This window comes from Palaemon carinicauda, chromosome 29 (assembly GCF_036898095.1).
Source record: "Palaemon carinicauda isolate YSFRI2023 chromosome 29, ASM3689809v2, whole genome shotgun sequence".
In the NCBI taxonomy this organism is placed as follows: domain Eukaryota; kingdom Metazoa; phylum Arthropoda; class Malacostraca; order Decapoda; family Palaemonidae; genus Palaemon; species Palaemon carinicauda.
Genome location: NC_090753.1, coordinates 65,610,794 through 65,627,685, shown reverse-complemented (window position 1 = coordinate 65,627,685; position 16,892 = coordinate 65,610,794). Strand labels below are relative to the sequence as shown.

At 44.7% G+C, this 16,892-nt stretch overlaps 1 protein-coding gene across 6 annotated transcripts in view; it reads left to right on the top strand.

Annotated features, from left to right (window-relative positions):
- The window catches only part of LOC137622201 (palmitoyl-protein thioesterase ABHD10, mitochondrial-like), a 242,880-nt gene that overhangs the window by 154,644 nt on the left and 71,344 nt on the right, over positions 1-16,892 (top strand). For 3 of the 6 annotated variants that reach the window (XM_068352666.1, XM_068352662.1, XM_068352664.1), the window contains exon 2: positions 11,264-11,391. In XM_068352666.1, coding sequence (XP_068208767.1) covers positions 11,272-11,391 — 120 coding nt within the window. In that variant the 5' untranslated portion in view covers positions 11,264-11,271. Of the gene's footprint in view, positions 1-69; positions 159-277; positions 348-11,263; positions 11,392-16,892 lie in introns of those variants that run through there. The other 3 variants (XM_068352661.1, XM_068352663.1, XM_068352665.1) reach the window with 3 other exon arrangements.

Below are 16,892 nucleotides of genomic sequence, written 5' to 3'. Positions count from 1 at the left end.
TCCATTAAGATTGATATTTGTTGTTACAGGAAAAGGCTTCAATTTTACAGTGTTTATAAGCTAAGGAGGTTTGCACTTTGTATAATCTCTCAGTTGATAGAGTGGCCGCAAGAACCAGGACTTTTCTGATTTCTGGTTTGTCTCTGAATTTCAGAAATGTGAGATTGCATTATTTATTATCAGCTTAAGATGATTAATAAAAAAGCTTTCCATTTACATCTTGCTGGTTTCTGAAATAGTTTTTATTCACATTTATACTTTTTTTAAGAGTGACATATACTGTACTTGCAAGCCACCGGTAGGCCTGGGTTGACTTGATGGTTGATTGACATTTTGACAGTCTAAGGGTATACCGTATTATGGTATTTTAAAAATTATCATTATATATTCTATAAATTTCTGAACTTATAATGTTTATTGTGTATAGAATTCACTGGATGTCCCTTTAAGATTTTTTTTTTTAAAGGACATCCCGACATTAATTAAATTTTAAAATGCTTAATCAATAATCCAACAAATCTATGTAAAACAGAAATAGGTTATTATGTATAATGTAAGAATAGACATTAAACCTTCATTATTAGTTAGGCTAAGGTTAGGTTAGGTGAAGTTATGGTATTTGTGCTTAAGTTTTGAACTGTGAACCGACTTGATACAAACTCAAATACAGGTACAGTTTATGTGTTTTAGGATGATTGCAGGTTGGCCAATCTTCGTGTGTGTGTATAATTACCCGAATACCTTCAATTCGATCTAACCGAGAGGATCAGTAGTCAAAGAAAATGTAGGGCTGCTTTTTAAACTAAGTGACTTAGGGCTGCGTTTTCTCTCCAGGACCCCATATTTAACCTAACCTACAGCTATGTAACTTCCTGTTCGCACATTTAAATTATTGCGTCAGACCACGTTCCCACGTGTCGCCGCAAAAGCCTGCACTCAACGAAGCTATGGGAACGGTCACTACTAAATCTTTATACTGTATCTAGTGGTACCAAACTGGCATGGGAGCCTTTGTATATCAGCGGCCAGTTATTCCCTTGTGGAGAGAAAATGGACAACAAATAACCTAAACTGTCCAACCTAACCTAAACTAACCTACAAACTGTGTCCTTTCCCTATTACCTAATGGGGGGGGGGGACTAACGCCCCATTTCCACTGCCGTATTATTGGTTAGCCGTTATTATAAATACACCCCCTGGTGTGTATTGCCGTAGAAACTCGTATCATGTGCTCTTGTGGAAACAGAAGATTAGAGGATGCATGTTTATCTCTAGTTAAAAAAAATCTGTACAGAAACTGTAGTATTAGTTATATTTATTTGTACTGTAGAATCATTTTTGGTCCAATGCATTTTCACCCAATTTTTATTGATTAGCTATAGGTTAGATCTTTTATTTAGAACTCCTTGAATTATTTTTCGTCCATACATAATTACAAGCCATTCAAGTCGCTCTTTATTATGGATATATTGTTCTGGCTAAGCTGAAAAATTAGCCATAGACATTTGCTCTTGGCTCTCTCCCATTGAAAACCTATTTGAAGATTGGCTATAAACTCGTTTTAGTTTCTTTTTCAGGTGTGATTGGTATTATTGAAGAATGCTAAGATGCAAGTTTGACCTGGCATCAAAGGGCACTTTTGCAACACCAAGTCAGTGCAGGAGAAGGATCTTCATTCCTTTTACCCCGGTTGCAGACGACACTCATGAACTCGGGCGTCTCCCTTCCCATAGTGTCGGGAGTGGCCTTCCTCCCAGTGGGAGCAGTACGGTAGACGATAGAAGAAGTTTCAGCGGTAGTTTTCTGACCCTCCGACAGTTCCTTCACTCCAGCAATACCAACATTTCCTTCAGGACACTCCTTGGTGTGGATGAATGACGGCATCACGGGAGTGTAATATTTCCAGACATTCAGAGAAGTTTTTCTTCACAGCACCTTTGCCAACTAGTTGGGGGGAAATGTTAAAGCAGACGAAGACTACTCAGTGCCCTTGCAACCCTGCTTTACCCAGACAAGGGAGATGTTCTGGCAGACAATCTGAGTATTGACTCTTATACTGTAGTTAGCTCTGAGTGGTCTATGGATCTTCAAGTACCCAGCAGAGTCCCGACTTTGTGGGTTTCACCAACAGTAGACCTGTCCGCCACATCTCTTGATTGACAAGCTTCCGAGGTACTGCTTGTCAGTACCAATTTCCTCAAACACTCGGCTAGGTACCTTCTGATAACAGGCCAGCATAGATATCTACGCATTTCCCCCCTCCCCTCTGATTGACATAGTAGAAGATTGCTCAACCAAGAAGGGCATCCAGGCCCATCGATGATGCTCTTAGCTCCAAGGTGGCACCAGGCAGAATCTTTTCTGAATCTTCTACATCTGTTCTCAAAGGTGCCAAGGGACCCCTCTCCCTCTCATGTTCTTTGAAGTCAACCATTCGGAAAGAAGAGATATCCTTTGCGCAACCTGAAGCGGAAAAAGGTCCGGTTTCCCCCGGGCAAAGCATGCAGCTACAGCTACAGGTACAGGTACAGGTAGCGGAATGGTATCACTGCCCTCAATGTCTACTCTAGTGATAGCGGAGTCCCTTTGACTCTTTGGTGAGGAGAGACTTCTCTGTTTTGTCATTCAAAGGCTACTGCTCAGCTTTGAGCCTAGCCTTTGACGGGGAAGGGCTTTTCCGCTTTGTTGGATTTATCTATCCTCATACTAAGTCTCCAACTTACCTGCCCTCAACGAGAGGTTAGCCCGCCTACGTGGAGCATGGTCAGCTTATTGCAATCTGGGAAAGAGCACTGTTGGTGCCGCTGTATCCGACATCAGTTCTTCACTTGATACTTTGGACTACAGTACCCTCCTGCCCGGCCTAACCCCGGCCAGAAGAATTAAGGAACGACACACCTTTTTGTATTACATCGACCTCTCCTGTTCCAGGGTTCGGAACAACTAATACTAGACTTGGTTCCTGAGTGTGTCTCCAGACCTGAAATCTGGCAGCAACAAATCCCAGATTGTGAGTCTTCGTCGATTGAGGAGGTTGAGGTGCTACCTCCAAAGAACTGCAGGAACTCTCACCCAAGTGGCAGTACTCTTCGTCAACACGGGGAAGGTCAAGAGAAGGATCATGAAGATTACGATCTCTGCATGGATTCACAAGGTCTAGACAAAGTATTGAATCCTGAGCCTTATCCTCAGATGAGGAGATCTAGAGCTCATGACGTAAGGGGAATAATTACGTCCCTAGCATGTAAGAAGAACTTTTCTGTGATGCAGGTCCTACAAGCGAGTGTGGAGAAGTGTCAAACGACCGTCACCTGTAAGATGTGACCCACAGGAACATGAAGACAGTTTCCATTGGTCCTGTGGTGGCTACACAACAAATGGTTTAGCACCTCGGGCTCCTTAAAGGACAAATGAAAGATGGTGGAGGACAGAGGTTACCTGGGATTAAGTCTGGGGTGAATGACAAGAATGACTGGTTCTTTCTTTCATCTTCCCCCCTTGGGGAACAGCTCCTACAATACTCTGCAAGCTGGCCTCTGTCTGCAGGTAAAACCACTTTCCTTGTGTAAGCTGAAATATATACTTGTTGCATCCCCATACCCCCTGGTGAAGTGAGATTGGGTAACGTCTATGGTTGGCTCAAAGATTCCTATGTTTCTGAGAATTCTTACCTAGACTAGTCACACTGCTGATATCAAACACTCACACAGATTGGTCAGGCCACTAAAGTGTGCTATTGCATGTAGGTTTTAGCTAGGTGTCAGGGTTTTCCCCCTTATTCTGTATGTGCATAGCACGAAGGGGGGAAAACCCCGGTTCAAAAGCCAACCAGTTGATTAGGACTCCCACCCACCTTATGGGTGAGTCTTCCCTAATAAAGAGTGAAAGGTTCTGATTTAGTTTTGGAATAAATGACAAATTTAAAGAAACTTACATTTTTCCTAATGATACAAACCTTGAGGTCTTTATACAAATTTGGCCTGCCATCACCTATCTCCAGTAAGTCCTATCTGCAAGCAAAAGTGACAATGTTTGTGTCTGTCCAGCCCTAATAAAGAGCTTGGCTTGTACCATTGGGAATAATACCAATTACTTTAGATTTGTCATTTTTAAATATTTAACTTAGCCGGTGAATATATAATAGCTGCAACTCTGTTGCTCGACAGACACATACAGTAAAAAACTCGCCAGCGATCGCTATACAGGTTGCGGGTGTGCCCACCAGCGCCAACTGTCGGCCAGATACCACTCTCGATGTAAACAAAGACTCAATTTCTTCTCTGTCGACGTGTCGACAAGACGTACTTTTACTCGCTGTAGAACCTGGAGTTTTCTCAACATATTTGGTGAAGTACTTCATTTTGGTTTGAGCTTTCGCAGTGCAGGTGTTTTATCTTCATCTTAAATCTTGAACTCGTTTTTGGATAGATTTAATTTTTGATGACAAAGAGAGTATGGACTTTCTTTGACTTTTAAATGGCCGACCCTTCCCTTAGACGGAAGTGTGTTTAGGCTTTTAGCAATTATCTTATCACGTTATAAATTAATTATAGATTTTCCTCTATATATTTTATATCTCACCGCCTTTATTAGGCCTCTTCGATTAACTTTCCATTTATAATAAACATAAAAATAAATTTTAATGTTTTGTTTATATGCGACCTTTCCTGAGAGTAGGCGGTCCTAACTTGGAAACCGAAGTTAAACAACGTTGAGCCCTTTCAATCGTAAATAGCTTTTAAAGAGCTAATGATTTAAAACTTTTTAAATGAATATTTTTAATAATATTTTATGAAAGATTTTCTTTGAATAGTCTTCGTACTGTTTTCAAAGATGAACTAACGTTTAGTTTATTTATGCTACGCAGTTTGCGCTCTATCGTTACGATAGAGAGAGAGAGTATCACGGTTTCACTTTGCAGAAAGAGTAAATCGATTCTGACGTTTTGTTCATTCTTCTTTCAAAGCTTAAATGTTTTAAATTCTATTTTAAAGGAACTTTTTAATTGAAAAACCTTTCAGTTTTTTCCTTTGGTCAAATAACATGTTTTTTTGACGAAACGTAATTGGGCTCTTCTCTTAGGTGCGAAATCTAGAGAGAGAGAGAGAGAGAGAGAGATAGAGACGGAGGGAGAGAGAGGAGAGAAAACGTTCCGTTCAAGCGGGTAACGTTGTTCTCGAGTTACTCTCGTCCCTAGTCTCTGTACGGGGAGAAAGGATAAAACTTTTTTAGTTTTATTCTCGTCCCCAGGCAATATACGGTGAGAGATTGAAAACGTAGTTTTGAATGAACTAGTGTTTAGTCTCTTCCCCAACCACTGATTTTTTTATCTTAAAAGATGTTTACTGTTTTTTTTTGCTGGTATTAATGTGCTTGCATTATACGACTGATTTCGCATTTACTACCTTTTGATGAGGGTAGAATTGCGTGCTTCAGGTAGAAATCAGTAAAAGTTTCGATTTCAGTGAAATAAGTGCAAAACAGAAAATCGTAGTGATAAAGTGATATTGCGCAAAGTGTTACAGTGTTGCGTCCGAGGGTTCGTCTGTTCGTGCCTGTCGTTCACCTAGTCCGGGACCTCTTGCAAGCTCCCAAGCCCAGGGGAGAAGTAATGTCGTACGACTTATGGGTTCGAGAGGCCTTGATCAGCGAACAGACGTTTCCCTCTATGGTATCGGGTGTATCTTACCAAGATCTCCCCTACCATAAGGCGAGAGAGACAATTTTCTCCTCGTCATCCGAAGGCTTTTCGTATAAGAAACCTGAAACAAGGTTTCGAGGCCCTTAAGCGAAAGTCAGTCCTTTCAGGACAGGTCCAGCGTCCTGGTTGTAGCCATTAGGACAGCTCTGACCCTATGCAGTCATCGGAAAACTGCTCGCCGCCTAACAAAAGCGTAACACAGACTCCGAGAGTCTTTTTGTTGGCAAGGTTTTGCGGTCACAGACGTTACCCTCATCTCTTACCGCAACCATTTCCGTTGATCCTAAATGGGTTGTACGGCAAGACATGCAGAATAAGCTTGCCTCCCTTATGGAAGACTATTCTGCCGATTAGTCCGTTGAGCCTAGCCTGTTATCTCATCGAGATCCTGGCTTTCAGCCAACCTAACGTTCCTTTGTGCGTCCTGTTGACGTTGGCGTAGCTAAGTCACGTCAGTCAGGTTGTTTAGAACCACACTCGATGCGGTCTCGTGTGGATTTTCAGCCACATTTGGACGTTAGGCCACTTGCTGATGCTCCTGTTGACGTTCAGGACGTTCGCTAACAATCGGAGTTGACTTGTTTTGACGCTGTGCGTCAACCTCCGCATTCTAGAGTTGTTTTGACTGCTCAGTCTAGGCGGTCAAAGCAGTCTCGAGTGGACGCTGTGCGTCCTCACGCACCTGTTGTTGTTGACAGTTCACAGACTGTCAAGCAGTTACATGACGTTGCGTCCTGGTCTCTCGCACCTGTTGTTGTTGACAGTTCACAGACTGTCAAGCAGTTACATGACGTTGCGTCCTGGTCCGCTACTAATGCACCAGTGCGTGTGGACTCTGCTTGTAAAGCATTGCCACCACGGTAGGTCTCTCCCTTGCTTGAGACTCAGCTATTATCGGACAAGGTTCCTTTAGATGAGGAAGTTGCTGTTCCCCCTCCTACTGATATTCCCTTGAGGACTCTGTCAGACGGAGAGGAGCCTAAAGCTGCTTAGCCCTCTATGGACTTTAAATAAATCATGCTGAATTTTAAGGATCTTTGTCCGGATCTTTTTGTAACTGCTGCTCCTCGTTCGCCTAAACGTCAGAGCTTACACTAGGCCTAGCTACTTCGAAGCCGTTGTTTTAATAGCTAGTGCTCTCTCGCTCTCCTAGAGAGCTTTACGTTTGCTAGGCGACTGGTTTATCACCAGGAGGAGTTTGGGGGATACAGCCTTTGCTTTCCCTTCTTTTAAACTGGCTTATAGAGCGAGAGTCTGATATGACACGAGAGAAGTTCTCGGCTTGGGAGTTCCTGCCTCTGCCCAGATAGACTTCTCAAATCTCGCAGACTCTCCCTGGCGCCTGGCCAGGAGACGCTCCAAGATTTTACAGGTCAACTTCACAGCTGTTTTCGAGCCTTTGAAGTTTTGCTGTACAATTATGTCATGCATAAACAAGGCTTTCAGGGATGGCTCCAATGATCTGACAGCCACGTTCTCTGCAGGGACAAGTCCCTCAGGGATGGCTCCATGATTTGGCAGCCATGTTCACTGCAGAAGTACGTAAGAGGCAAGTGCGCTCAATGTGTTCATTGTCAAGACAAACTTCACGATGAAGTCTACCAGGCTGTCTTGACAGCATTTATGGAAGGCGACTGGATGGTCTCTCTCGACCTTCAGGAGGCATACTTCCACATTCCTATACACCCGGATTCCCAACCGTTTCTGAGGTTTGTTTACAGGAATGTGGGGTACCAGTTTCGAGCTATCGGAGATCAGAGCCTCCCTGTACTTGGACGACTGGCTTCTCAGAGCCTCTTCCAGTCATTGCTCTCTGAAGGATCTCAATTGGACTCTAGATCTGGCCAAGGAATTGGGACTCCTAGTCAATTTGGAAAAGTCACAGCTGGTCCCATCCCAAACTATTCTGTATTTAGGGATGGAGATTCACAGTCAAGTTTTTCGGGCTTTTCCGTCGGCCCCCAGAATAGATCAAGCCCTGCTCTCCATCCAGAAGATGCTGAAGAAAGAACGCTGCTCAGTCAGGCTGTGGATGAGTCTGGTAGGGACGCTGTCATCCCTGGAGCAATTTGTCTCGCTAGGAAGGCTACACCTCCGTCCTCTTCAATTCCATCTGGCTTTTCACTGGAAAAAGGACAAGACGCTAGAGGCGGTCTCGATCCTGATTTCCGAAAAGATAAAGTCTTGTCTGACTTGGTGGAAGGACAATATCAGCCTACGAGAGGGTCTTCCCCTGGCAGTTCAGATACCCAACCACGTTCTCTTCTCGGACGCATCGGACTTGGGCTGGGGCGCGACGCTGGACGGTCGGGAATGCTCAGGTCTGTGGAACTCGAGTCAGAGGAGCATGCATATCAACAGCAAGGAGCTTTTGGCGGTTCATCTGGCCTTGATAAGCTTCGAGAATCTCCTTCGAGGCAAGGTGGTGGAGGTAAACTCGGACAACACCACGGCCTTGGCGTACATTTCCAAACAGGGAGGTACCCACTCACTGACTTTGTACGAGGTCGCAAGGGACCTGCTCATCTGGTCAAAAGATCGAGGCATCTCCCTAGTAACTAGGTTCATCCAGGGCGACTTGAACATCCTAGCAGATTGTCTCAGTCGGAAAGGTCAAGTAATTCCTATCGAATGGACCCTCCACAAGGATGTGTGCAAGAGACTTTGGGCGACTTGGGGTCAACCCACCATAGATCTCTTTGCAACCTCGCTGACCAAGAGGCTTCCAATCTATTGCTCTCCAGTCCCGGACCCAGCAGCAATACATATAGATGCCTTCCTCCTAGATTGGTCACATCTAGATCTTTACGCATTCCCACCATTCAAGATTGTCAACAAGGTACTGCAGAAATTCGCCTCTCACGAAGGGACAAGGTTGACGTTAGTTGCTCCCCTCTGGCCCGCGAGAGAATGGTTCACCGAGGTACTTCGATGGCTAGTAGACGTTCCCAGAAGTCTTCCTCTAAGAGTAGACCTTCTACGTCAACCACACGTAAAGAAGGTACACCAAAGCCTCCACGCTCTTCGTCTGACTGCCTTCAGACTATCGAAAGACTCTCGAGAGCTAGAGGCTTTTCGAAGGAGGCAGCCAGTGCGATTGCTAGAGCAAGGAGAGCGTCTACCATTAGAGTCTACCAATCGAAGTGGGAAGTCTTCCGAGACTGGTGCAAGTCAGTTTCCGTATCCTCGACCAGTACCTCTGTAGCCCAAATAGCTGATTTTCTCTTATACCTGAGAAAAGTACGATCCCTTTCAGCTCCTACTATCAAGGGCTACAGAAGCATGTTGACCTCGGTCTTCCGGCATAGAGGCTTAGATCTTTCCAACAATAAAGATCTGCAAGACCTCCTTAAGTCTTTTGAGACCTCTAAGGAGCGTCGTTTGGCTACTCCTGGGTGGAATTTAGACGTGGTCCTAAGATTCCTCATGTCAGACAGGTTTGAGCCTTTACAGTCAGCCTCCCTGAAAGATCTCACTCTTAAGACTCTTTTCCTGGTATGCTTAGCCTCGGCTAAAAGAGTCAGTGAGCTTCATGCCTTCAGCAAGAACATCGGGTTTTCGTCAGAAAAAGCTACTTGTTCTCTGCAACTTGGTTTCCTAGCCAAAAATGAGCTACCTTCTCGTCCTTGGCCTTAATCTTTCGATATTCCTAGATTATCGGAGATCGTAGGCAATGAACTAGAAAGAGTCTTGTGCCCTGTTAGAGCTCTTACGTTCTACTTAGCTCGTACTAAACCGTTACGAGGCCAATCTGAAGCGTTATGGTGTTCGGTTAAGAAACCATCCTTGCCTATGTCAAAGAATGCTTTGTCATGTTTTATCAGATTGTTAATACGAGAAGCTCATTCACACTTGAGTGAGGAAGACCGATCTTTGCTTAAGGTTAAGACGCACGAGGTTAGAGCTGTAGCAACTTCCGTGGCCTTTAAGCAAAATAGATCTCTGCAAAGTATCATGGACGCAACCTATTGGAGAAGCAAGTCAGTGTTCGCGTCATTTTACTTGAAAGATGTCCAGTCTCTTTACGAGAACTGCTACACACTGGGACCATTCGTAGCAGCGAGTGCAGTAGTGGGTGAGGGCTCAACCACTACAATTCCCTAATTCCATATCCTTTTAATCTGTCTCTTGAAATGTTTTAATGTTTTTATGGGTTGTCCGGAAGGCTAAGAAGCCTTTCGCATCCTGGTTGATTTGGCGGGTGGTCAAAGTCATTTCTTGAGAGCGCCCAGATTAGGGGTTTGATGAGGTCCTGTTGTATGGGTTGCAGCCCTTGATACTTCAGCTCCTGGGGGTCTGTCAGCATCCTAAGAGGATCGCTGGGCTCCGTAAGGAAGACGTACTTACAAGGCAGAGTAATCGTCTAAGTCGACTTCCTTACCAGGTACCTATTTATTTTGGTTTTGTTATATTGATAACTGCCAAAATTAAATAAAAAACTCTTAGCTTATACGATGTAAACATATTTAACTCTGGTCTCTACCCACCTCCTTGGGTGTGAATCAGCTATTATATATTCACCGGCTAAGTTAAATATTTAAAAATGATATTTTAATTATAAAATAAATTTTTGAATATACTTACCCGGTGAATATATAAATTAAACGACCCTCCCTTCCTCCCCAATAGAGACGCAGTGGGATGAGAAGAAATTGAGTCTTTGTTTACATCGAGAGTGGTATCTGGCCGACAGTTGGCGCTGGTGGGCACACCCGCAACCTGTATAGCGATCGCTGGCGAGTTTTTTACTGTATGTGTCTGTCGAGCAACAGAGTTGCAGCTATTATATATTCACCGGGTAAGTATATTCAAAAATTTATTTTATAATTAAAATATATTTCACAAGTTTTACTGATCATATGAAGTTTTGTGCTAAATAGTCCTTATCTTACAAATGAATAGCTTAGTGTAGACTGCATTGTGAAGTTTAATATGAAAGTCTTAAATGCCTTAAAGGAAAGATTTGGTTACTGTATGTATTATCAAGTTTATAGTGATGATTTTAATTTCTATGGCCCTTGATTGACTGCAATCCTAACCATCTCACTGATAAAGGATGGGCATTGTCAAGGGCTCTGCTTGAACAGCAAACTGTCTTACACCATTTCACATTTTGTTTCATGTTTAAATGTCAGGCCTAGTTGATATATAGGGAAAATATACTAGACTGAGATGGTTTGGACATGAAATGAAAAGTAACAAGGGAAGGGTACCTGGTTAGAAAAGCAGTAGACATAGAAGTAGGAGGACTGAATACTTTTGGAAAGCTCCAAGAATCTTGGAATACTGTAGGGGTTTAAATGAAGAACTAGATCTGATAAGGAGTGTAGAGATCTCTACATGTCTGTCCTCACAAAGGGAAAGTCTGGTATCTGGTGTCAATATGTTTATGATGATGATATGGTCTAATGCTGCTATGATGACTTTTGTTTTTATATCAAACATTTGAATGTATGTTGATTATAACACTAAAATTGGCACTTGAACTTTTGTTTTTATATCAAACATTTGAATGTATGTTGATTATAACACTAAAATTGGCACTTGAATTTCTTTTTTCAGTTTGGATAATGGTCGTTGTTTTGCGTAGTCCAAGACTATATTCTTTATTGCTGAAACCGAAGCTGCTGATGAATTCCGAAGGTAACTTTCACGTGTCTGCAGCGGATCCTCCGACTCAGTTCCTTGAGGTAGCTGAACTGTTATGTCTTTCTTTCAGTAAAATTTTTCACTTTAATTTTTGAAAACAATACTGGTAGTTCATCTAGAGTAAGACATTCTTTACAGCTGTTGGGGAAACATGATTTTAATCTATCTAGTCCTAGTATCATTGAAAGCAAATGTCATTTCATTGTTTGTACAATATTATAGGCCTATGTAGAACCTTACAATTTTCAAATTTATTGTCATCTATGATAGTGTATTTTTGTGACTATTACCACCAATATTATCATACTTTCCTTTTAAAAATATGGTTAAAAAATGTACAGTCACCAGTTTTCTAGATAAAAATAATTAAGATTTAAAGACGACCTGATATTCCTGCCCTCCATTCTCTTACACAATGAAGTGTCAAAATTTTCTAGTTTCAAACATCTTGAAGTCGTCTTAGGCGTTGTTTAGCTCATTCTTTAAGTATACTGTATTGTAAGTTAATCTAATTTATTTGTAATCATTTTGATGACCCCAACTTTTTCTTGACTTCCATGTAACTGACAACTGTCACATTACTTAACCCTCAAGGATCTAGTATTTAACAGTACTGAAAAGTGTTAAAAACTTTTGAGTTGTACAGTACTGTATTTCTTATCCTTTTGGAGGCTAACATGATACTCTTTGTGAATGCTTTGTTCTCCTTTCCTGCTTACCAAAAGGATTGGTTATATGGTAGTTTGTGCTAAGCATGATTACATGTTTCGTATTGAATTATTTTCTTTTTGTTTACTGTGTATATAGATATAAATGCAGTTTGTCCCAACACATATACAAACCTATGTTCTTTACTTTGGATATATGTTCAGTAAGCTGAGTTTAGCCATAAAACTTGCACGAGACGTCAACGACCCACTTCTAGTTAGTGGGGGTTAGGCATGCTTTTTTTCTTTTTTGTCCCAGAAAATTCACAGGATTTTATTTTTCAATATTAAACTTAGCCGGTGATTATATAAGCTGCAGCTCTGCTGCCCGACAGAAAAACTCTACGTTCAAAATCCGCCAGCGATCGCTATGCAGGTAGGGGGTGTACTTCAACAGCGCCATCTGTCGTGCAGGTACTCAGTACTCAATGTAAACACAGAACTCAATTTTCTCTCTGTCGTGCCACCGGCAAGACCTACTAAATTCGCTGTTGCTAACTGGATTGGTTTTCACAACTTTTTGGTGAAGTACACGTTTCTAGTTTTGAGCTTTCGCTTTGCAGGCTTTATCTTCAATACATCCTTGCATTCTTTTGTTGATATCGGATTATTTGTTGATGACTTTGGATAGTTTTTGAATTCCCCTTTGACTAATTCAAAATGGCTGACCCTTCTCAAGTCCCTAAATTCAGGAAGTGTAATGCTAGGGACTGTTCAAGGCGTCTTCTGAAGGCCTCTATCAATCCTCACACCGTTTGTTCCAATTGTCGGGATAAAACCTGTCAATTGGAAGATCGATGTGAGGAATGCGTTGGGCTTTCGGAATTCGATTTTATCGAATTCCAGAAATATACACGTAGGCTAGAGAGAGATAGAGTCAGGAGAAGTTCATCTCGCTCCGTTGAATTTTCCTCTCCTCATGCCCCACAACCTATTCCTTCCCCTGTAGTGGTTGCTCCTGATCCCCCTTCTTGCACTCAAGAACCCTCGATGGCAGATATGATGCGTGCCATCCAAGCTCTGGGTGAGAGAGTCGAGTCCTTGGCTAGTGACCGTAACCAGCTCATGGCAGACGTCAAGGAGCTGAAGTGTAAGAGTGCAGTGGGTAGTGATAAAGTGAGTGGTAGTGTTGTGGATAGTGTTGTGGATAGTGTTGCGCTTGAGGGTTCGTCTGTTCGTGCCTGTCGTCCTCCCAGTCCGGGACCTCTTGCAAGCTCCCAAGCCCAGGGGAGAAGCAATGTCGTACGACCAAAGGGTTCGAGAGGCTTTTATCAGCGAACAGACGTTCCCTCCGTAGTTTCGGGCGTATCTACCCAAGATCGCCCCACCCACACGAAGACGAGAGAGCCCATTTATTCCTCGTCTGCGGAAGAGGTTTCTCGTAAGAAACCATGGACCAAGGTCTCGCGGCCTCTTAAGCACAAGTCGGTCCCTTCCGCGCAAGTCCAACGGCCCAGTTGTAGCCACTGGGTCAGTTCGGACTCGCTGCAGTCTTCCGACGACTGCTCACCTCCTAAGAGAGGCAAAGCGGTACCGCATCAAGCAGTAACACCGTCTGTTGCCGCACCTGCTCCTGTAGACCCTAAGTGGTCTTTGCTGCAGACCATGCAGTCACAGTTAACGTCATTGATGCAGGACTTTCGTGCGGAGAAGGTTGACGCTGCACCAACCTCTAGCCTACAACCACCCACGGTTGTGCGTCCGGTGGACGCTGAGGCTACCTTCTCCCGCACTCCAGCTGTGAGAGTCCCGCCACCCATGCGTTCCAGTGTACCCTGCCAGCCGCATGTTGACGTTCAGCGACGCACGGAACCTTCCGTTGACGTTCGCGAGGTACAACAACAGTCTAAGTTGTTTGGTTTTGACGCGGTGCGTCAACCTCCGCAACCCAGTGTGGTTACCTCTACTCGCCCACATCAGACTAGACAGTCTGGAGTAGACGCTTTGCGTCCCCGCGCTGCTATGGTTGTTGCCAGTTCACAGACTGGGCAACAGTTCCATGACGTTGCGTCCGGTTCAGTCACGCGTGCACCCGTGCTGCCGGACTCAGCTGACCAGCCGATTCCTACTCCTTTGCCGCTTCCTCCTCAATTTTCAGATGATGGACTCTCTGATGATGACGACGCTGCACACATTGACGACCCACATACGGACATCGACGAACCCAAGACCACGCAACCCTCTTTGGACTTTAGAAAAGTTCTTGCTCTGTTCAAAGAGATGTATCCTGATCAGTTTGTGTCTGCGGCTCCACGCTCTCCTCCGTCAGAGTTTGCTTTAGGCATGCAGTCATCCGCGCCTGCCTTTACGAAACTCGTCCTCGCCCGCTCGTCCAAGAGAGCTTTACGAGTTTTAGGAGATTGGATGCAGTCCAAAAAGAACCTAGGGAAGACAGCATTTACGTTTCCCCCTGCGAGACTCTCTTCCAGATCGAGCGTCTGGTATGCCACGGGAGAAGTTCTCGGCTTGGGAGTTCCTGCCTCTGCCCAGGGCGACTTCTCAAGTCTAGTAGACTCTCCCCGCAGGCTAGCCATGAGACGCTCTAAGATATGTTGGTCTCCTTCAGACTTAGACCATCTGTTGAAAGGAGTGTTTAGAGCCTTCGAGGTCTTTAACTTTTTGGACTGGTGTCTGGGAGCTTTGAGCAGGAAGATCTCCCCTTCTGACAAGGAAGCTTCCTTGCTCATTATGTCCTGCATGGACAAGGCCATACGTGACGGATCCAGTGAGCTTGCGGCTTCGTTCGTATCCGGGGTCCTCAAGAAACGGGAAAACCTTTGCTCTTTCCTGTCAGCTGGAGTAACACCGTGTCAGAGATCGGAACTTCTTTTTGCTCCTCTCTCAAAGTGCCTTTTCCCAGAGGACTTGATAAAGGAGATTGCTGCCTCCTTGATTCAGAAAGACACCCATGACCTGGTTGCGTCCTCTGCCCGCAAAGCCACCCCTTTGCCTACCTTGTCTAGACCCAGGATGGACACTCCAGCGTCCAGATTCATTCCGCCCTTTCGTGGCAGAGCCTCCAGCAGAGGAGGTGCTCGTGCCGAAGGGAGACGTGGGAAGAAGAAAGGTACCAAGTCCTTTAAAGGCAGAGTCTGACTGCCACCTTCTTCAGACAGCAGTGGGAGCCAGACTCAAGAACTTCTGGCAGACCTGGGAGAAAAGGGGCGCAGATGCACAATCTGTGAAGTTGCTCAGAGAAGGGTACAAGATCCCGTTTGTACGCAAACCCCCTCTAGCAACGTCTCCCATCGATCTCTCTCCCAGGTACAGAGAGGAAGACAAGAGACTAGCTTTGAAGCAGGAGGTGTCTCTCTTACTAGAAAAGGGAGCGGTAGTCAAAGTCCGGGACCATCAATCCCCGGGCTTCTACAACCGTCTCTTCTTAGTGGTAAAGAAGACAGGAGGGTGGAGGCCGGTGCTAGACGTCAGTGCGCTGAATGTCTTTGTCACAAAGCAGACGTTCGCCATGGAGACCACAAAGTCCGTTCTAGCAGCGGTCAGGAAGGAAGACTGGATGGTCTCTTTAGACCTAAGGGATGCATACTTTCACGTCCCCATCCACCCAGAATCCCAACCTTTTCTGAGATTCGTTTACGAAAAGGTTGTCTACCAATTTCAAGCCCTGAGCTTTGGCCTAAGCACAGCTCCTCTTGTGTTTACGAGGCTGATGAGGAATATTGCCAAATTCCTGCATTTAGCGGATATCAGAGCCTCCCTCTATTTGGACGACTGGCTTCTAAGAGCTTCTTCCAGTCGTCGCTGTCTGGAGAATCTAAAGTGGACTCTAGATCGGATCAAGGAATTGGGTCTCCTGGTCAATATGGAAAAGTCCCAACTGGTCCCATCCCAAACTATAGTGTATTTAGGGATGGAGATTCACAGTCAAGCTTTTCGGGCTTTTCCGTCGGCCCCCAGAACAAGTCAAGCCCAGGTATGCATCCAGAACATGCTAAAGAAGGAACGATGTTCAGTCAGACAGTGGATGAGTCTGATAGGGACGCTTTCATCCTTGGAACAGTTCGTTTCGTTAGGGAGACTACACCTCCGTCCCCTTCAATTTTACCTAGGCCTAGCTGTTTACTGGAAAAAGGACAAGACGCTAGAAGCTGTCTCGATCCCCATTTCTGAGAAGATGAAGTCGTCACTGACTTGGTGGAAGGACAGTATCAACCTCAGAGAGGGTCTGCCCCTGGCTGTTCAGACCCCCAACCACGTTCTCTTCTCGGACGCATCGGACACGGGCTGGGGTGCGACATTAGACGGTAGGGAATGCTCGGGAACTTGGAACTCGAATCAAAGAACGTTACATATCAACTGCAAGGAGCTACTGGCAGTTCATCTGGCCTTGAAAAGCTTCAAGTCCCTCCTTCAAGGCAAAGTGGTGGAGGTGAACTCGGACAACACCACGGCCTTGGCGTACATCTCCAAGCAAGGAGGGACCCATTCTATGATGTTGTACGAGATCGCAAGGGACCTCCTCACCTGGTCAAAAGATCTAAACCTTTCTCTAGTAACGAGGTTCATCCAAGGCAACATGAATGTCATGGCGGATTGCCTCAGTCGGAGGGGTCAAATCATTCCAACAGAATGGACCCTACACAAGGATGTGTGCAAGAGACTATGGGCCACATGGGGCCAACCTACCATAGATCTCTTCGCAACCTCGATGACCAAGAGGCTCCCAATATATTGCTCACCAATCCCGGACCCAGCAGCAGTTCATATAGATGCCTTTCTACTGGATTGGTCCCATCTATACCTTTATGCATTCCCCCCGTTCAAGATTGTCAACAAGGTACTGCAGAAGTTCGCCTCTCACGAAGGGACAAGGTTGA